Here is an 18461-nt window from a genome sequence, read left to right as displayed (position 1 = left end):
TTCCCAGGAAGAGAGAAAAGAGCAGGATCCCCAGAAACTTGGTCTCTTGCCCTCTCATTGTGTCACTCTTGACCCGCACCATCCTTCCTGCCAGCCTCCTAGTCCTTTTCAGACCGTTTCATGTCCTGTGTCTCCCTCAACTTCTGGGCTTGGCAACTCCCCCACCTGGTGGACAGCCCTTGGGCGCCTCACGCCCGCCCCACCTGGGCAGGAGCAGTGGAAGACTAACCCACCCGGGACCCGCCCCCACCCTGCCCAGGGATCTGCCTGGCGCTTCCGCCTCCGGGGCGGAGACTCCTCCCCCTCCCGGCCCAATTGTAGTCCCTGGAAGCGCAACCAGAGAAGCCTCTGCTTGCTCCATCGGGGTAGCAAAGAAACTGGTTCCTCCCCTCGGTCAGTTTCTTGCGCCCTAGGAACCACCGTGTGGCAGCACAGGCGCACCAAGGCTTTGGACACCACCTGGCCTGGCAGCGAGACCTGGGCGCGACTTCAGCACCACGGACAGCGCGCGCCGGCCGCTCAGGCTGGTGCTATGCGGGCTGAATGTCCGGGAGCTGCAGCCCCATGGCGCTGCTTCTCAGCTTGGGCCTCCTCGGGCTGTTCCTAGGTAAGGACGGGCACTGGCCAGGTCCCGCTAGTCACGGTACCCTGGGCGATGGCCCAAGATGCTGTGCTCTGCTTTACCCAGCCAGGCCGGAAGGTGCAAGGGAGGGATTCCCTAGGGCTGGGGAAGCCTGCTGAGGGGTAGGCAGGAGACCCATGATGTGGCGGGGAGCACCCAGAGACTGAACTGAGAGAGGAGCCACCCTGAGAAGCGATGCTAGGGAGAAGTGGAATCCTGGCCAGTGGTGGTGAGGAGGGTGTGGGTAGATGAGGAAGCTTTCTGTGATGGCAGGGGGCTGGTTCTGACAAGAGCTGAGGTGCCACTGGATTTCTTGGTGACACATTATCTCAAGCAACATATCTGGTAGCGCATCCCTCCCTAAGGTCTCTATCATTTCCTTCCTTTGTTATTCTCTGGGAATAAGGCAGAAAGCGAAGAGAACAGACTTTTCGGTCCTCTTTGTCCCACAAGACAGGAAACTTGAAAGGGAAGCTGACAGGCTGAGGACAGAGAAGGAGCTCTCCAAAGGCCTGGGGAGGGGCATGTTTGTGCAGTTATGGAAGCGGACTGCTAGGTGTGAGGGAAGGAGATTTCCACACCTGCATGCCACTCACGGGCTGCACTCCTATGGGTATGGAGCTTGGGACTAACCCAACCACAGCTTCGGAAGCCACGATTTAGGCTGCCCAACCATTCTACCCAGGCCTGGGTCCCACAAGGGAAGGGGACGGTGTCAGGAGCACAGTCCCATGTGGAGGGAGACACACAGTGATATCTATACACATTAACAGATACTGGCTGAAGAGGTGTGTGGTGGGATGCAAACTGTTCTTCCTTGGCGGACTCTGGAAGAAGAGCAGGCCTCACTTGGAAGCCTGAGGAGTTTGACAATATGAAAACTTTGACTCCCTTCTAAGCATATCTGGCTCCCAGATGTGGTCCTGTACAATGTTTGGCTGACCCAGGTCAGTGCTTCATCCGCCCTTGAGTGGGTTCTCATCGGGAAGTCTCTCCATAAGGCTAGTCTCAACTTTTTTTAGAGAAAGAGAGAGAGAGAAAGAGAGAGAGAGAGAGAGAGAGAGAGAGAGAGAGAGAGAGAGAGAGAGAAAACCTCAATGTGTAGCTCAGGGTACCCTTGAACTCAGCATGTAGCGTAGGATGGCCTGGAACTCATGGCAATCCTTCTCCCTCAGTCTCCCAAGTGCTGGGATTATAAGCATGTGCCACCCCATTATAGGCATGTGCTACCATGTCTGGCCATGTCTGAACTTCTTAGTTATTGGTCACAGACAAAGACTTCTCCATGGGATCCTTAATTCAGGACCTCCAGGGGGAAACATGACCACTTCAAAACATCCTTAGAGACAGCAGTAGGAAGTGACAGTCTAGAATGCTGTACATAATGGAACACCTCACTTGCTGGGAAGGTGGCTTCTTTGTGAACCCTTCTGTTACTCACTTCCTGTCCCTGCCTTGCCTAGGAGTGTGGGGTACAGACACAGAGGAGCGACTAGTGGAGCATCTCCTGGATCCCGTCCACTGTAACAAACTTATTCGTCCAGCCACCAATGGCTCTGAGCTGGTGACAGTGCAGCTCATGGTGTCACTGGCACAGCTCATCAGTGTGGTGAGTGTGGGTCCCAAGCTATCTGCCAAGTGGCTAAAGTCAGCCTCACCAGAATGTTTACTTCTCTGTGGGTCCCATGAGGGTGGGATGTGGGTTGTGGTGGGGATGGCAGGGGACCCTTCAGAAGCTTCCCTCTTTCCCTGCAGCATGAGCGGGAGCAGATCATGACCACCAATGTTTGGCTGACCCAGGTCAGTGCTCTTCCCACCACGCCTGTGGCCTTCCCTTTCCTCCTCTTTATGTACTTTTTTTGTTTATGTAGTTTTCATCCTGTCAGTTTCTTCAATAGAAGGAGAAAACCTATATACCTTAGAGTCCTAAATAACTGAGCTTGGTTCAGTTATTCATTAGCTCTGTTATTTTAAACATACTCAATGTTCCTAGGTTCATTTTCTCACTTGTAAAATGTAGATCATAACACTTTGGCTCAATTGTACAAATTAAATGAAAAGAAATCATATGATCCATACTTTGTGGGCAAAGAACTCATTTTTGGGAAGGAGGCTATGTTTGAAGGCTTCTTCAAGTCATATGGGTTCCAGCTTGTCCCTAACCTCGAACTCTGTCCCCCCCCCCCTTTTCCAGGAGTGGGAAGATTATCGCCTCACTTGGAAGCTGAGAAGTTTGACAATATGAAGAAACTTTGACTTTCTTCTAAACATATCTGGCTCCGAGATGTGGTCCTGTACAATAAGAGTGGCCTTTGGGGTAATGGAAAGTTAGGGAGAAACAATGGGAACACTCAGGGGGGAAATGTCTTGCTGGCAGATAAATTACCTTTGCTATGAGCAGGAAGGGGCATTTGCAGGCAGACAGAAGACCCAGGTAAAGTTGATTTAGGCCATGACCCGCCAATTAGGACTGCCAGGAACTTGAAGCTGTGGTGAGGATGTAAGATCCACGGCCCTCAGGGCTAAATGACTAAAAAAAGACTTTCATGGAAATCTGGGCAGGATCAAAGGACTCAAAGTCCCAGTTTCTCTTCCAGGTTCTAGGTTGTCTCCACCTGATCCCACAGATAATGGGACCACATCCTACTCCCACCTGCCCTTGGCCCCCTCCATGGCTTGGAGCTCCTCACTCTGGTCTCAGTTCCTCGCACTTATGAAAAGTAACAGACTTACACACTATGAGACAAGTCAGAAGCAGGTCCCCTCCCTCCTTGCCCTCTCTTCTACCCTGGAGGGGCTGCACAGGTCTCCTGACTAGGGCCCCTCTCCCTTGCTGCTAGCTCCTGCTTCAGCCCTCCCCCTCTCGGATGCTTCTCTCCACCCTGGCGTCCTCCTCCTAGCTCGCCTGCCTTTTATCTCCTCCCACTTGGGCATGGGTGGATGGGTGTGAACCGGGAACCACTTAGGCCTCGGCTGACCTTACCCTTCCCTTGACAGTGCCGATGGTATGTACGAGGTGTCCTTCTACTCCAACGCGGTGGTCTCCTATGACGGCAGCATCTTCTGGCTGCCACCTGCCATCTACAAGAGCGCCTGCAAGATTGAAGTCAAGCACTTCCCATTTGACCAGCAGAACTGCACCATGAAGTTCCGCTCGTGGACCTACGACCGCACTGAGATCGACCTGGTGCTCAAGAGCGACGTGGCCAGCCTGGACGACTTCACGCCTAGCGGGGAGTGGGACATTGTGGCGCTGCCAGGCCGGCGCAACGAGAACCCTGACGATTCCACCTACGTGGACATCACCTACGACTTCATCATTCGCCGCAAGCCACTCTTCTACACCATCAACCTCATCATCCCCTGCGTGCTCATCACCTCGCTGGCCATCCTCGTCTTCTACCTGCCATCGGACTGTGGCGAGAAGATGACGCTGTGCATCTCCGTGCTCTTGGCGCTCACGGTCTTCCTGCTGCTCATCTCCAAGATTGTGCCTCCCACCTCGCTCGATGTGCCGCTCGTTGGCAAGTACCTCATGTTCACCATGGTGCTGGTCACCTTCTCCATCGTCACCAGCGTGTGCGTGCTCAACGTGCACCACCGCTCGCCCACCACGCACACCATGGCGCCCTGGGTCAAGGTCGTGTTCTTGGAGAAGCTGCCTGCGCTACTCTTCATGCAGCAGCCGCGCCACCGCTGTGCCCGCCAGCGCCTGCGCCTGCGGCGACAGCAGCGTGAACGTCAGGGCGCAGGGGCCCTGTTCTTCCGTGAGGCACCTGGGGCCGACTCCTGCACCTGCTTTGTCAACCGTGCATCTGTGCAGGGCTTGGCAGGGGCCTTTGGAGCGGAGCCTGCACCCGCGGGTGGCCTGGCGCACCCCGGGGACCCGTGTGGCTGTGGCCTTCGGGAGGCAGTGGATGGTGTGCGCTTCATCGCTAACCACATGCTGAGCGTTGGCGATGACCAGAGCGTGAGTCCCAGGGGGCAGCGGGTGGGCGGGATGGGTCTCCTTGTCAGGTGGGCTGAGCAGAGTCTGCAGAGAAGGTGAATCAGGCTTCCTGCGGTGTCTCTGGGGTGCTGGCCTGGGTTCTTCTGCTTCTGCGTTGCTTCTGGGAGGCTGCGTCACTTAAAGATGGTTCCACCTGACCTTGGGCCTCCTTGTATCCAGGGCAAAAGGCCTGAGCTGGGGCATCTTGGTGACGGGAAGGCGGCGTGGAACAGGAAGAGGCCCTGCTGGCTTTGCAGCTGACCCCTGACTGTCACCACCAAAGTCCTTCCCTGCGGCCATCACTGCACATTGTTACTGTGCAGCTTTTAGCACAGTCAGAGCCAAGTCTTTTATGAGCCCCATGGGGAGTAAAATCGAGGACAGAAAGCCTGCGTGTGTGGCTCTGTGTGTGTGCGTGAATCAGGGTTGAGAGGTTCTGTGAGCCTGTTCCAATCAATATCCTTTTTCTGCTCTTCTGGGGCCCAAGGTGAAATATTTATGGAGATGGGGGTGGATGGCTCCCTGAACACCTCCCTGCTCCCCTCTCTGCATGCTCTCAGAGTTTTGGCTTTTTCTGTAGCAGCTCTCCAGGAACGGATTTCCTAAGACTGAACTAGGAGTTGAGGGGAGATAGGATAGGATGACATCACTCCATTCTGGGTCACAGCTGGTCTGCTCTGCAGTCAGCCTCCACCTGGCTGGTTCTAGCCTAACTCTCAGCTGTTGCCATGGTGACTGACCAGGCTTCCTTTGGGACACTGCCATTTCTTTTTGGGGATGAGGAAGGGCTGGGGGGATATGAAATGTCTGCTCCCCTGGATGGCAGGAACCTGGGTTACAGCTAAGTTTGGATCAAGAAGCATCTCTAGTTGGGATGAAGGGAGATGGGGGTGCAGAGCCTCAAAGCCAGCTGAGGCCAAGTGGAGATGCTGGAGTGCAGGGCTGAGCTGCTGCTGCCTCCAAGCCTTCCCTTCCCCACCTGCTGCAGGGAACTCTGACTTCAGCATTTACTCAGCTGGGAGCTGGGCATCTGTGACCTACTTGAATGCCTTGCAGGCCACTTGACCTCAGCGTGCCCCAACTGTGTGCTTGATCTATGTTCCTATCACCTACTTTCCCCTAGCACTCAGCAGACAGCATCACCATTCACCCAGCGGTCACTCTGGAGTGACCCTTGACTTCTCTCTCTCCCTCCTGTCTCTCTGCACCGTGTGGGTCATGTGAGGTCCTGTCCTGTGAGCACCGCCTTCTCATTTCTTCACCTCCTCTGTGCTAAGGAGTGGTGCTAGGCTGTCACCAGCTCTTGCCTGGAGGAAGGAATCTCCTAGTCGGCCCCCTAACTTGGCTGTTGGCTCTGAGTAATCAAAGATCCTTGTCAACTTGAGCTTTCCCCGATGTTCAGGGCACCAGTTTACTGCTGTGCTGTCTAAAGCAAGACAAGCTATTTTTCACCTCAAGGTCTTGGCACGTAATGATCCCTTTGCTTGGAATGATTTTCATTTTTCCTTTAAAATGATTATTAGTGTCATGAGAGTAAGTTGGAAACACTGTGACTATTTATCTAGGGTGTCTCTGAATGGGAACATTTGCTAGGAGTTTTGGGACATGCCTGCCTTCCCAAAACTTGGGAGTCTGAGGCAGGAGGATTGTTGCAAGTTCGAGACCAGCCTGGGCTACAAAGTGAGCTCAAACCTGAACTGCATAGCAAGACCCTGTCTCAAAAAGATAAAAAAAGCAGGGAGGCATTTTCTGGCCTAACCCAGGTGGGAGTTGGGGGTGTAGTTCAGTGGTGGAGTGTGCTTGAGACCCTGAGTGCCCTCCCCAGCAGAAAACAAATTAAACCCCAGGATTAATGATCACATGCAGAAAATTGACCATCACTGTCTTTATCTACTACAAAGTGACATCCACTCTATTTCCATTCGTCCCAGTAATGTCCTTTTTTGTGTCACTGCCCGTCCCCACCGCACACCAAGACCTCAGACTGCGCGTATTCTCATGTCTCCTTCACTGCCTTCAGATTGGAATCACTACTCTCATGGCATAAACATTTTTAAGGGTACTATTTGGATTTGTCTGCATATTTTTCTTCACCTTATCCCTGAAACAGTGGGTTTCTCCTCACTCATCAGCTCTTAGTTTAACTGCCACTCCCTCCTGAGCCCTTCCCAGGCTACCCTGTGTACTGTATCCTCCCTCTATTTCTCCATCTCAGCCCTTGCTTTCCAACACTGTGTGTCATTTTAAGCATTCTTATATATTTTTGCCTCCACCTTCCTTGGGAATCTGTAAACTTCAGGCTGTGTTTGTCTTGCTAAGTTGTATCTCCAGTGCCTAGCACGGTGCCTAGGTGGACAGCAGGCACACAGTGGCCACATGCATGAGTGGTTTTCAGCTCCTGACCCAAGGAAAATGCATGGCTGATGACCCCACCCTGCCAGCTTGCAGGGTGAGAGCAGTTGTTCTGTAACCATCTTTAAAAACACAACATTCACAGCTTTCTGGCTCTGCTTCTGAGAGTCAGCACCACAGCTTGGGGTGGGGCAGCTTCCTGGCGCTGAGGCATGCACCCTGGATCTGCTGGCACCATGTCTGAAAGCAAACCAGACCCAGGCAGCACCCCGACACCTCCACGTCTGTTCTGAAGGGAGGGCTCTCCACAGAAGGGCAGCATCACTTCCCCCAGGAGACAGGACGACCTGGGAGCTCCGGCCTTGGCCAGTTTTTGGCCTCTCTGAATCCCAGGATTAGCAGCTGTGTCCTGTGTGTGCTCCATGCCAGTGCTTTCACTTCCTAACAACGGCCCTGTGAGGAAGGGGCCGGGTGACAGCAGGTGAATAGAGCTGAGCTTGAAACCCAAGACTGCTCAGAAGCGCAGGCTCTCGCGGTAGCCTCCCGAAAGGAGATCTGACAGAGGAAAGTGAGGTCCTTTTGGGGCCTCTCTGCATCATTCCCAAGGCAGAGAGACTCAGTCCAGACAGAAGTGTGCTGTGTCCCACACCCCACAGCCCAGTGCTGACCAACTCCCCTCAATGGCCCTGATCAGACCGAATGGGCAGCCACCCTTCAGTAGTTATGCTGGCAGGTCTAAGGGTCCATGTGATAGTCAGTGTGCTTAAGGGAGCATAGCTCTAGGAGTCAGGAGGACCCCTCACTCACATACCTCTGGTGCTGGTCTCCTCACACTGCCCCTTGCTTCCTGTCTGCACTCCAGGACTAGCATCATGGGACTAGCCCACCCTAGCTGGACTCATTAGGAACTTGAGATTCTCGTAAGAAAATTGTTTCCAAAGATACCTTGTCACTCTGTTGTATTTTTGGTGGAGGTTATGTGGTTGTGGGGCGGTGGGGCAGTGATTCTCATGGTTCAGTTGGCAAATGTGGTTTCTGGAGAAATTGGACCCACGAGGAGTCAAAGGCATTACACAAAAGCAAAGAAAAGGTGAGTGGTAATGGTCTGTTGTTAAATTATTATGGTTTGTTGCCTAACAAGCCTACTTATCAGATGGAAAAGAGGTGGACAAGTGGATGGGCTCAAGATAGACAGAACACAGGAGTGGGCCCTAGGGAGACTCCAGGAAGTCAAGGCTGCAGGCTGTTCGGAGAATCCTGGTTTCATCAGGCCTCCAATCCAGAAAATGGTATTATACCGTGGGGCTGAGGATACCGGTCAGTGCTGGAGTGCATGCTCAGCATATGCACAACTGTATGTTCCATGCCCAGCACTACAAAAAATAAAATGCAGCTCCTTGCGATGAGGAAGATGCAAGGTGAACAGCATCTGGAATGAGCCCGCCTTGCTCCTGCAGGGCAGGCCTTCTTCCTGCACCCAGAGCTGGGCGAGAGGACACCATCCACTTCCTCCAGGAGGTGCTGAATGTGTTTTCCGGAGCTGTGCCCTCAGCCCGGGCACTGCCCACTTCCTAAAGGCCTCAGGCCCCACATATCCCTCCAATTGAAATTAGGCACTGATTGAGGAAGAAGCATTCAAGGTTCCTAGGACGACATCCTGGGGACATTCTCCTCAGCCTTTAAATTAAAAATGCTCAGACCCAACACTGTATTTCAGGAGACTCTCCCTCTCTGCCAAGTTCTAGTTTCCGCTCATGCTCCCAAACATGTCACTGGCTCTCCTGGCCCCAGCTGTCCCATCGGTGTCAGAATGAGGACAGTTTCACCGTGACTTGGTTTCACTGTTGACAGCAATGTTAAAAGCTCAAGGATGGGTCGTCCAGAAATTCTCGAGTACACTACAATGTGGAATGAGCTGAAATTAAATATTTCAGTGCTACAAAGTAAGAAACCAAAGTGCTGTCTTCTAATACTGCTACTGAGTCTGCTGTGGTCCCAGCTGTGACTCTAAGCACACATCCTTGCAGGCAAAATAGCTGTGGAGACAGCAAAACAGCCTTCAGAGCAGGAATCTTGAGTCTCAGGGTCCTCTTCCTACTCTGAGCCTTGAAATCCTACATAGCAAGTCCCGGGAGACAAGCTTCTTAATGGTGTGCTCTGAGGAGGGCTGGGGAGTGGAGCGGAGGAAACACAGGATGGATCCCACCCCACCTGCAGCAGCTCACCTGCCCAGCAAGGTTCTTCACAGCAGCTTTTCTGCAGGTGGAGGGATGATCTTCTCCCCCAGTTCTGTCAGATGTGGCTGATGATGTTACCCCATGTCCTAGGACCACAGGTCCTCTGTCCCCATTTTTAGCCCCTCCCCAAGACTTAAAGTTCTCTAACAATTCAGATTTATCTTTGATTTTATTCATGAGGAATGTCTACTTTTAGAATCAAGGGGCATAAAAATCAGAATCATGAAACTGGACTGCAGCCATCATGGCACCAAGGCGATGCTTGGGCTCTTTCCCACTCTTTTCCTGGGGCCACTGGCAAGACCCCAAAGCCAACAAAGTCCCCTTGACTTGAGTAAAGGAAACAGCTTCAAGCACTGACAAGTGATTATTCACAGAATGCACAATAGCCACAGTTCAGACAAATCAACTACAAAATCATGAAAAAGAAACGGGAAGCGGACCTAGCTTATGAAAAACAAAGATTGGACAGAAAGAAAACACTGGATGGAAGCTCTGCCTGTCTGTCCTGCGGGGTATCTTGCTCTGTTCCCACAGCAGAGATAAAATATTCCATGTTTGTTAGATTAAGATCTCTGAGGCTGCCATCTTTCTTTTTTTTTTTTAATTTTTTTTTTTTAAATTTTATTTAAGGAGAAAAGAAAAAAAAGCAGAGAAAGGGTACAAGTTATACAGATTTGCAGAAAAAAAAATGAACAGTAGGAAATTACTAGTTAATGGATTACATATTGTCATCTTAGAAATAATTGTTCAAGTCACAAAATTAAAGCTTGTAAAGTGGACATTCCATCAATGATACTGCAAACAGTTCTGTTCAATGATCCAATAAAACTCTGTGATATCATTTTCTATCTTATACACTTAAATATACATGCAGTTATATAGTACAGAGCACTTTCTTTTCCTCTCTTTTGTACAATGACTATTACACATTTTGGGTTTCATTGCTCCCACGGTTCTTATTACTTTTTTGGAAGAGAGTAAAACCAAATGTGACATAACAGAACAGAATCGGTCAAGTCAAAAGGGTGGACATAATAGATAATGTGAAAACATAATACAAGGTGATCAACAATGGTTACCATAATGCCTCCCGCTATCTCTAATAGAATTGCCTATATTGTTAGTTACAATACAATTGAACAAAACTGTAAAGAATAAAACCGACAAAACCAAAACATTGGAGACATTGTAGGTCTTCAAAAATAGATAAAAGTCAATGAGAATGGGCGTTATAATGAATCTCATTATCTTCACAGCTGATGCCTAAATTTTCGAACCTGATACTATCCAGCAAAACAGAATGGGGGAACATCAGTTAAAAACCAGATGGTGAGAGTAATACAGGGCTTTAAATCGAGGTAATGGAAAGTCAAAGTGGGTTACTATAATATATCCTGCTATTTTTTTCCTTTAATTAAAAGGATAAAAATAAAAAAGTAAATAATGGAGTGGAGATTGAGATAAAAGAGGGCATAACAACGAAACAGCACAGATCAAAACATAACCATTTAAGCAGAATAGTGTTTCACCACCAGATAATCCTGACCTAAAAGTAGTTACCATATTATCTTTCCTTGAAATCCTTGAGTACAACTTCATATACTGTAGCATTAAGTATATCAAAACAATGTAAAACCATTCAAGAGAATGACAGCATTACAGAGTATTTAGAATTGACTAACAGAAAATGAACAATGGTTTCTGTATAATCTCCTTGTCTTTAAAAGGTTTTTGCTTATACTATCATACATAATAAAATCCAGTAAGATACAACCTATTTGGACCATTGGAGACAGAAGGACAAAAGCTAGATGAGACTTCAAAACAAGATGATACTAAATCAGTATTACCTATTAAGATGTCATTTTCTCCAAAATAGCTGTTCCTATCATCCAATCTTCTCTGCCTCATTTCTGTTGAGCTTTTATTCTGTCAGTAGCTGTCAGTTTGTCTTCTTCACTTTGTTCTCTGCTCCATTCGTTGTGGCCTCCATTATTTCTGGATTCTTTGTATTTTTCTTTTTTTAGAATATCCTGCAATACTCTCTGTAGAGTTGAATTGGTGGTTGCAAATTCCCCCAGTTCCTCTTTATCCTGGAAGCACCTTGTTTTTCCATCAATTTCGAGGGACAGTTGTGCAGGATATCTCAATCTTGGCTGGAGATTATTATCTTTCAAAGCTTGAATTATTTCCCCCCAAGCTCTTCGTGATTTGATGGTTTGTGCAGAGAAATCTGCTGTAATTCTGATGGGTGCTCCCTTGTAAGTGGTCTGCTTCTTGTCTCTGACAGCTTTTAATATTCTGTTCTTGTATTGAATTTCTGGAATTTTTATTATTATATGCCTGGGTGTTGCTCTGTTAGGGTTGTAGGTGGCTGGGGTCCTGTATGCCTCATACATCTGAGTATCTTTACCTTTTGCTAAATTAGGAAAATTCTCCTGGATTATTTCTGTGAGTAGCTTTTGTAGTTCATTTGTTTGTGTCCCTACTTCTTCTTTTATGTTCTTAATCCTTAAGTTATGGCTCCTCTTATCATCTTCTTGTCTTTGTATTATTGCTGTTTGTTTCTTTGTTATTTTTAAGAAGTTTTTCATTTCATTCTCCCATATTACAATTCTGCCCTCCAGTTCAGATAGTCTGTCCTTAGTTTCTTTCAAGCTGTTATGCCAGTCTTCGATAGACTTCTTAGTTTCTTGGTAGTCCCTTTGAACCTGCTTCACGTATTCTATGCTTTCCCTGTTTTCTCCATCAAACACTTCTCCCCTCTTTTTCTGTTCTTCCATTCCACCATCTGTTTTTTCTTGGGTGGTGCTTAGTATTTCTCTAACTATTTTGCATACTTCTAGCTTCAGGTCGTTGATAACTTCATTCCTGAATTGGTCTATGAGGCTCTCTATATGGCGCCTTATGTGTAATGGTGCGGTGTCTGTTATTGCCTGTTTCTCAGAATTGGGGGCCAAGGAGCCTTTCTTGTTGCTGCCTCTTCCCATATTCTCTGTTCCTTATATATGCAAGCTTATATGAGAGGCCTAGCTTCTCTCTCTGTCAGCCACAGCCTGATTGAATTGCGCCGGTTAGGTGTTTCCACTCACTGCTGCACACCAGGCAGCCTACGCGGGGGCCCGCCCCTCCCGGCCTCCGTCAGGCTCTGGGATCTGGGTTGGGCCAGCCTACGGGGTCCGCCGAGGCTGCCATCTTTCAAGAGACAGTGTGCTCTTTGGGAAATCAGAGGCAGCCAAGTCACAGCTCTTCCAGACAATACTGTCCCAGAGGACCAGAGGGACAACATCCTGAGCTATCAGTAGCCTCCAGCCTAAATAATCCAGGGGAGAAGTTTTCTTCCAATGACTGGGCCCGCAACACTGCTCCTCCCCAGAGGCAGCTGCCAGAACTCATTTAATGTGCCTTTAGTGAATATTTCAGCTGGTGATATGCACAATGCCAGGGAGCAAGCCTCTTCCATTCCAAAGACAGGCACAAATTCTCCACTAGCTCCTTGGGATGCTTTTGTGTTTTGCAAAGACAACCTCAGTGTATCTTAAAACTTGTGTTAGTCAATTTTTGGTCATAGGTACAGGGTGTTATGTAGTCATGATACAGATGCAAACAAGGATTTATCTACAGTTGCAGAGGTGGGCCAGACACAGAATGGGTGAACTAGACAGCAGTTAGAGGGCTGAGGTGGGGGACATGAAAATCTTGTGAGGGTCCAGGTGAAGATATCATCCAGAGCACAGTGGCAGCCTGATCCCAGAGGAAGCATGGGCTCCACAGTCCTGAGCATACCAGGCTGGTAGAGCCCCAGAGGTCAACCTTTCCCAGGGGCCTGAGGATCTGATCACAGAGTCAAGCAGGGTGGAGGTATAGACAAAGAATTCCTCAGGAATTCTTTTTGAGGACAACCTGCCCTTTCACCTAAAGTGCTGTCTCTCTAACAGGGAGGAGGACCTCAGGCCGGTGCCCTGTCCACCAGCTTCCAAAGCCACAGCTAAATGAAAATACTTGGGTGAATAAAGGGGGAAAAACATATTTGAATTTTAAATCAGTGCAACTAAAGCAAAGAATCAACATCTCTGGCATTCTTTTCAAAAGCTCTGAATTTACACATGGCTCAGTCAACTTCTCTTGGTATCAATGACACGAGAAATATACTGGATTGGACAGTGATCTGGCCCACAAAGTGATTTCTCTGCCTTTACTCTTGGTAAGTGCTGACCACCTGAGTAGAGATGATCTGCCCTCCTCAGACTTGTCCTGAATTTTCTCCTTGCAGCTGGCTGAGGTCTAAAGCCCTCCCTACTGCACAAGCAGGGCCTATTCCTAGGAATGCTTTAGATGGAAGGGCAGATGGGAGCCTGGCAGTGCTCTGAGGAATGTCTGTGCCACCCTGAAGGGGAAACCTCAGTGACTGCTTGGGCAACCTGCCGGGCCCACTCTGGCTGGCTCTTGGCTTCTCTGCTCCCTGGCAAAGGAAGGGACACACTTCCCCAGGAGCAGCTTCCCCCCGCTTGCTGAAGTGCAAGATCCCATCACTGTGCAGGATCTGCAGATGCCAATCAAATTTCCAATGGCTCTGGTAATTCGCTGACTGTAGTTTTCAATGCCTGTCCTTGTAAACGGTGCACCAAATTCTTCAAGCTCAGCTCTTTACCATTTTGGGTTGGGAGGGAGAAATCTGATGATCACAGGAAGGACTCTCAGAAAGGGAAGGACCTGGGCCTGTGGAATCCGTGAATGAAACCGTGAGTTCCCGACATGATTTGCAGAGAACTGACTGGAACTTAATGAAGTCCATGAGAGGTGAGTGTAGCAAACACAAAGGAAAAGGAAATGGAAAAAACAAAACAAAACTTAAGAAGAGGAAGTGGGCAGCAGGTGCTTGGAGGCTCTGCATGTTTGGGTGGAAAGATAAACCCTTTCTCCTTCCTCTAAGTCTCTGCTTCTGTACTTGGGAAAAGAGATGGAACTTGGACTAGGCTCTGCCTAAAAATCCCCAAGAAAGCAGAGTAAATGGGAATTAAAGCTTTAGTACCAGCACAACGACTCCATTAACACAAATATAAAAACAACACAAAACAGAACTGTAAAAGTCCTGACCAATGTGATGAGGAATCTGAGGAATGCTAAGACTTCCCTCTCTCACTAGTGCCAGGCTGGGCCCTCAGTCATTGGCCACTGGGCAGAGATAAAAGTTCTTTTCCTCCTGGAGTTTACTAATCCAGTTCCCATAGCCCATGTCCTTCAGACTTTTTTTGAAGTAGTTCTTGGTTATCTCATAGTCCGGGCAGCTTTCTTGGCCTCACCATAGGAGAGTTTCAGTAAATCCCTGCGGTAACAGAAGGAGCAGAGCTTCTTAAATTGAAGAAAAATGTTCTTCTTGGAGACCTCGGATCGTTCATTCCGGGGCCTGGGGACAAAAGCATCCAGGTCAGTAGAGTCAGGAGCCCATGTGGAAAAGCTGTGGGACAGTAAGTGGCCCCTCAGCTCTGCTGATGGGCAGCCAGTGAGCTCAGCCCATTTGTCTGTGCCCTCCCACCTTCTTACCCGTCCACGGTGTCCCTAGTACCATCCAGGATCTCTAGGTCATAGCCATCAGCCAACACCAGTTGACGCTCGTCTCCTTGGTCTTCCCGGACTGCCTTTTGGAATCATATACAGTGACTCGGCCCACCTGGAGATTCCAGGAAAATGGAAGAGAGAATCCTTTCAGGGATATAGTTTGGAAAGAGGGACACAGGGCTCACAGCAAAGAGCACATGAGGGGCCACAATCCTTCCCCCTTCATTTAGCATGTGTTTGGCCATGACCAAGTAGAAGATACACATATTGACTCTACATCAGTTCAGACTAATTGCAGACTAGAGGGGGAAAGAGGAGCTCTTGGTGCACAAACACAGCCTCGCCTGGTCTACAGCACACATTCTTTCTCTGCTGATAGGAGTGATTGAAAAGGAAAAACAACAACAACAACAACAACAAAAACGAAAGAGAAAATAGAATGGGGTCAGTGCACCTTGGGGTGGTTGACAATAAAGGGATATCATAGTTCATCTTCAAACACACTCCAGCCTCTTATCACATTACAGCAAATAGCACGGGTCAGATGCCCTTGGCTGAAAAGGTAACCTGGGTACAAAAAAAAAAAAAAAGAGTATATATCCGTTATTGCACCAGATCCTAACAGAGCCTAACAGAGGCTTGTGGGGAGTCCCAAGGCCCAAAACAGAGGTGTCAAGACAGAGAAGTAATTGTGGCTCCCCAGGATATAAGTGGGACCCTAAAACAAGATTCCAGGTAAAGCTCAGTCTGGGGAGAGCAAAGAAACAAAGATCCTGCCATTGTAAGTGGCTGATTTCTTCAGGGCACCTTGGGAATGACCATAGGCGTGCTTTCCTGGCTGTGCAAACTGGGCTCTCAGAACCATTAGTGACTGAGTCAAGCCCGCTTCGAAAAGGGGAGGCATCCTATCAACACCTGGTGACGAAGCATGCAGTCTGCTGGGATTTGGGCCAAGAAGGGCAGATGGGTTCCAGTGCCTTCACTGCAATCAATTTCAGAACATTTTATCACCCCCTAAAAATACCCTCTACCTACACTCCCCTTTTCTCCCCTTACCCAGTGTGACAGATTTGAAATACACAGGGTATAGGAAGTGGATCAACAGCGCCCCCTGCAAGCCCAGAACATTCCATTGCAGGATTGTCATTACAGGACAAGGTCCCGAGTCTCTCCCCAAGCAGAATGCCATCCCACGTAGGCATAATGTCACTGGACTCTACAGGATTGTGCCTTCCCCTGCAGGAGAGATGCCAGTCAGAGCCAGCAAGATCCAGGGCCAAACCACTCGTGGGCATCTACTGTATGCTGTGCAGTACGCCTGGTGCTGGGCAGCAGTGAGGAGTAAACTTCAGTGAGATCCTAGTCCTCCTTCAGTGTGCACAGGCTGAGGTCCAGAAAGGGACCAGAGACACGCTGACCAAGCAACCTGTCCCTCCGCAGGAATCCTAGCTGCTTAGTGCTTTGGAGCATTTGAGGGAACTATGTTGGGAGACACACAGGAAAATCTCCAGGGCAGGAGTGTCAGGTTAGCTATAGAATCAGAGACAAGGAATAGCTGGAGTGCCACTGACCCAGGGAACAGCAGCAGCAAAGGCCCTGCGGCTGAAAGGGCTGGGTGGCGCAGGGAGCTGATGAAAGAGCTGATGAACCTGGAGTGCCCGTGCACGAGAGGAAGGGTGGTGCGGGTGAGTGGAGGCTGAGGTCAGAGCAGGTCTGCTTTCTGGAAAGTGCAGGAAGAAACTGACAGGTCGTTTCTGTTCTTGTTTTAAAAATAGTAACGGCTTTATTGACATACATCTGAACACTGTAAAACTCACCTTTCTACAACCTAAAATTCAGTGATTTCTTTCTTTTTTTTAACTTTTTAGTTTTTATCAGTACCGGGGATCGAACACATGACCGCCTGCTTGCAAGGCAGGTGCTTATGCCACTAAGCTAAATCCCCAGCCCCAACTCTGATAGTCTTTACCGTAAAGAAGACCAGGAAGTAGTAATGAGACTGAAGAAGGAGCACCAAATGTGGACTTTCTTCTTAGGCAGAAATGAGAAGGGAATGAACTTCTTCCCAGCTGAATCACTCTTCCTTAATACACATTTTTACCCACATCCATTTCATCTCCCTCCTGATTAGCTCTCAAAGCCTTCACCTGGGGAGGTCATTATGTCAAGATGTGCTGCAGGCCAAGGACAAAGCTTTCCTAGAGAGTTTCTTTGTGATTCCTGGCAGGCTCTCAGTGGACATGGACAATGGGAGGATGGATCTGGGACCCAGGCCTCTGTTGACAGTGAGGCCTAACAGATGGGCAGGGGAGTGCTCCCCATAGCTCCTTGCTTTGGCTTTCTGCAAACACAGAGGAAGAGCATAAAGGAGCCAAATAGCTTGGAAATCTACCAGGTGAAGTTTCAAGAATCCTATTAGATTCTCATTTACTGGTGGGAATCCCAGCTTCGATTTTTAACCCAGATTTTAAGATTATGCAATTATAATTCTTCAGAGTTGTGCCATCCAAAATGGTAGCCGCTGATAGTCACATGAGACTGTTCTGTTCAAAGCAATTAAAACTAAACATAATTAATAATTCAATCCATCAAGCTAGCCACATTTTAAGTGCTCTCTAACCACATGTGGTGGGTGGTTAGCCTCTCTAGCAGAAGGAGTTAAAAGTGACAATAAGCATGAGTAATTGCTTTAAGAGGTTCAGCCAAGAGAAACAGAAATGAGAACAGAAACCTAGAAGGCAGATATGAAGTCCCTCACTGTTTTTAAAAGACGGTCATGTGCCTATTTATAGACTGATGGTGAGCAACCTATAGAGATGTGGCCAAAAATGATGTGCAGATTGGAGATGCTGCAAAAGCACATGCCTAGAGCAGACAGGAGGGAACGGTGCACAAGAGCCAGGAGCAGGAGGAAGGTGCTTCCCTCACACTTGCCGGCAGATACAGTTCAGAAGGTGGTCAGGATGTGGCTTGGTATTATAAGATAAGGTTATTTCTCATATGATTATTGCTGTGTTCTCAAGTGGGAGGTAAGTTTATCAATGTGGAGGGACTCAGGTATTGGTGGGAATCTGACAAAAATGTCCAAAATGGTTTACTCTGAGTAGGAAAGAAACTTTAGTAGAGACATTAGAAAAGGGAAGAGACGGAGAGGCAAATGCCCCTCCACATAGAGCCCCCCACTGCTCTCCACTACTTCCGTGGTAAAGCACCAGCTGACCCCAAAGCTGGCCCCATGCCCAGCCCATGGGCACCAGGCCCTCTGTTCACTCTGCTCTTCTCCCACTAGAAATATACAGGTATCTCTTGGCATCCATGGGCACAGGGTCCAGCTGCTCTATAAGTACCAAAATCAGAAGATGCACAAAGCCTTTATATAAAATAATGTATTATTTGCATGTGACCTATGCAATGCTGCTGCGTACTCTGAATCATCTCTAGTCTGCTCCTAGCACTTAATACAATGAAGTGCTATGTAAGTTCTTGTTATAATGGATGGCTTAGGGACTACTAACAAATAGAAGTGTTCGGCACAGATGCAATTAACAAATTTTTTCGATATGTGCTTGGTTGAATCCATAGACACAGGACTTGCAGATGTGGAGGCCAGCTGCTCTGTGTCCTTTCTACAGCCTTTCTTCTCTTGAGAATCCTTTTTTTAATTTAAAGAAAATGAAACAAAACAAAACAGTAAAAGAGT

The 18461-nt window shown here is 48.6% G+C and overlaps 1 protein-coding gene across 1 annotated transcript; it reads left to right on the top strand.

The window, feature by feature from the left end:
• The first annotated feature begins 276 nt into the window (after positions 1-276).
• LOC100730761 (neuronal acetylcholine receptor subunit beta-2) lies at positions 277-10043 on the top strand. Its single transcript, XM_013158973.3, is given in 6 exon segments — positions 277-607; positions 2086-2231; positions 2378-2422; positions 2817-2844; positions 2847-2949; positions 3620-10043. Coding segments are annotated over 6 exon segments (1437 nt in total). The 5' UTR covers positions 277-543; the 3' UTR covers positions 4671-10043.
• The last annotated feature ends 8418 nt before the right edge of the window (positions 10044-18461 follow it).

This window comes from Cavia porcellus, unplaced genomic scaffold, assembly GCF_034190915.1.
Source record: "Cavia porcellus strain 051 isolate PalLab524CR breed Dunkin Hartley unplaced genomic scaffold, mCavPor4.1 scaffold_6, whole genome shotgun sequence".
NCBI lineage: Eukaryota > Metazoa > Chordata > Mammalia > Rodentia > Caviidae > Cavia > Cavia porcellus.
Note: the sequence above shows the minus strand (reverse complement) of the source record. Positions and strands in the feature narration are given on the sequence as shown.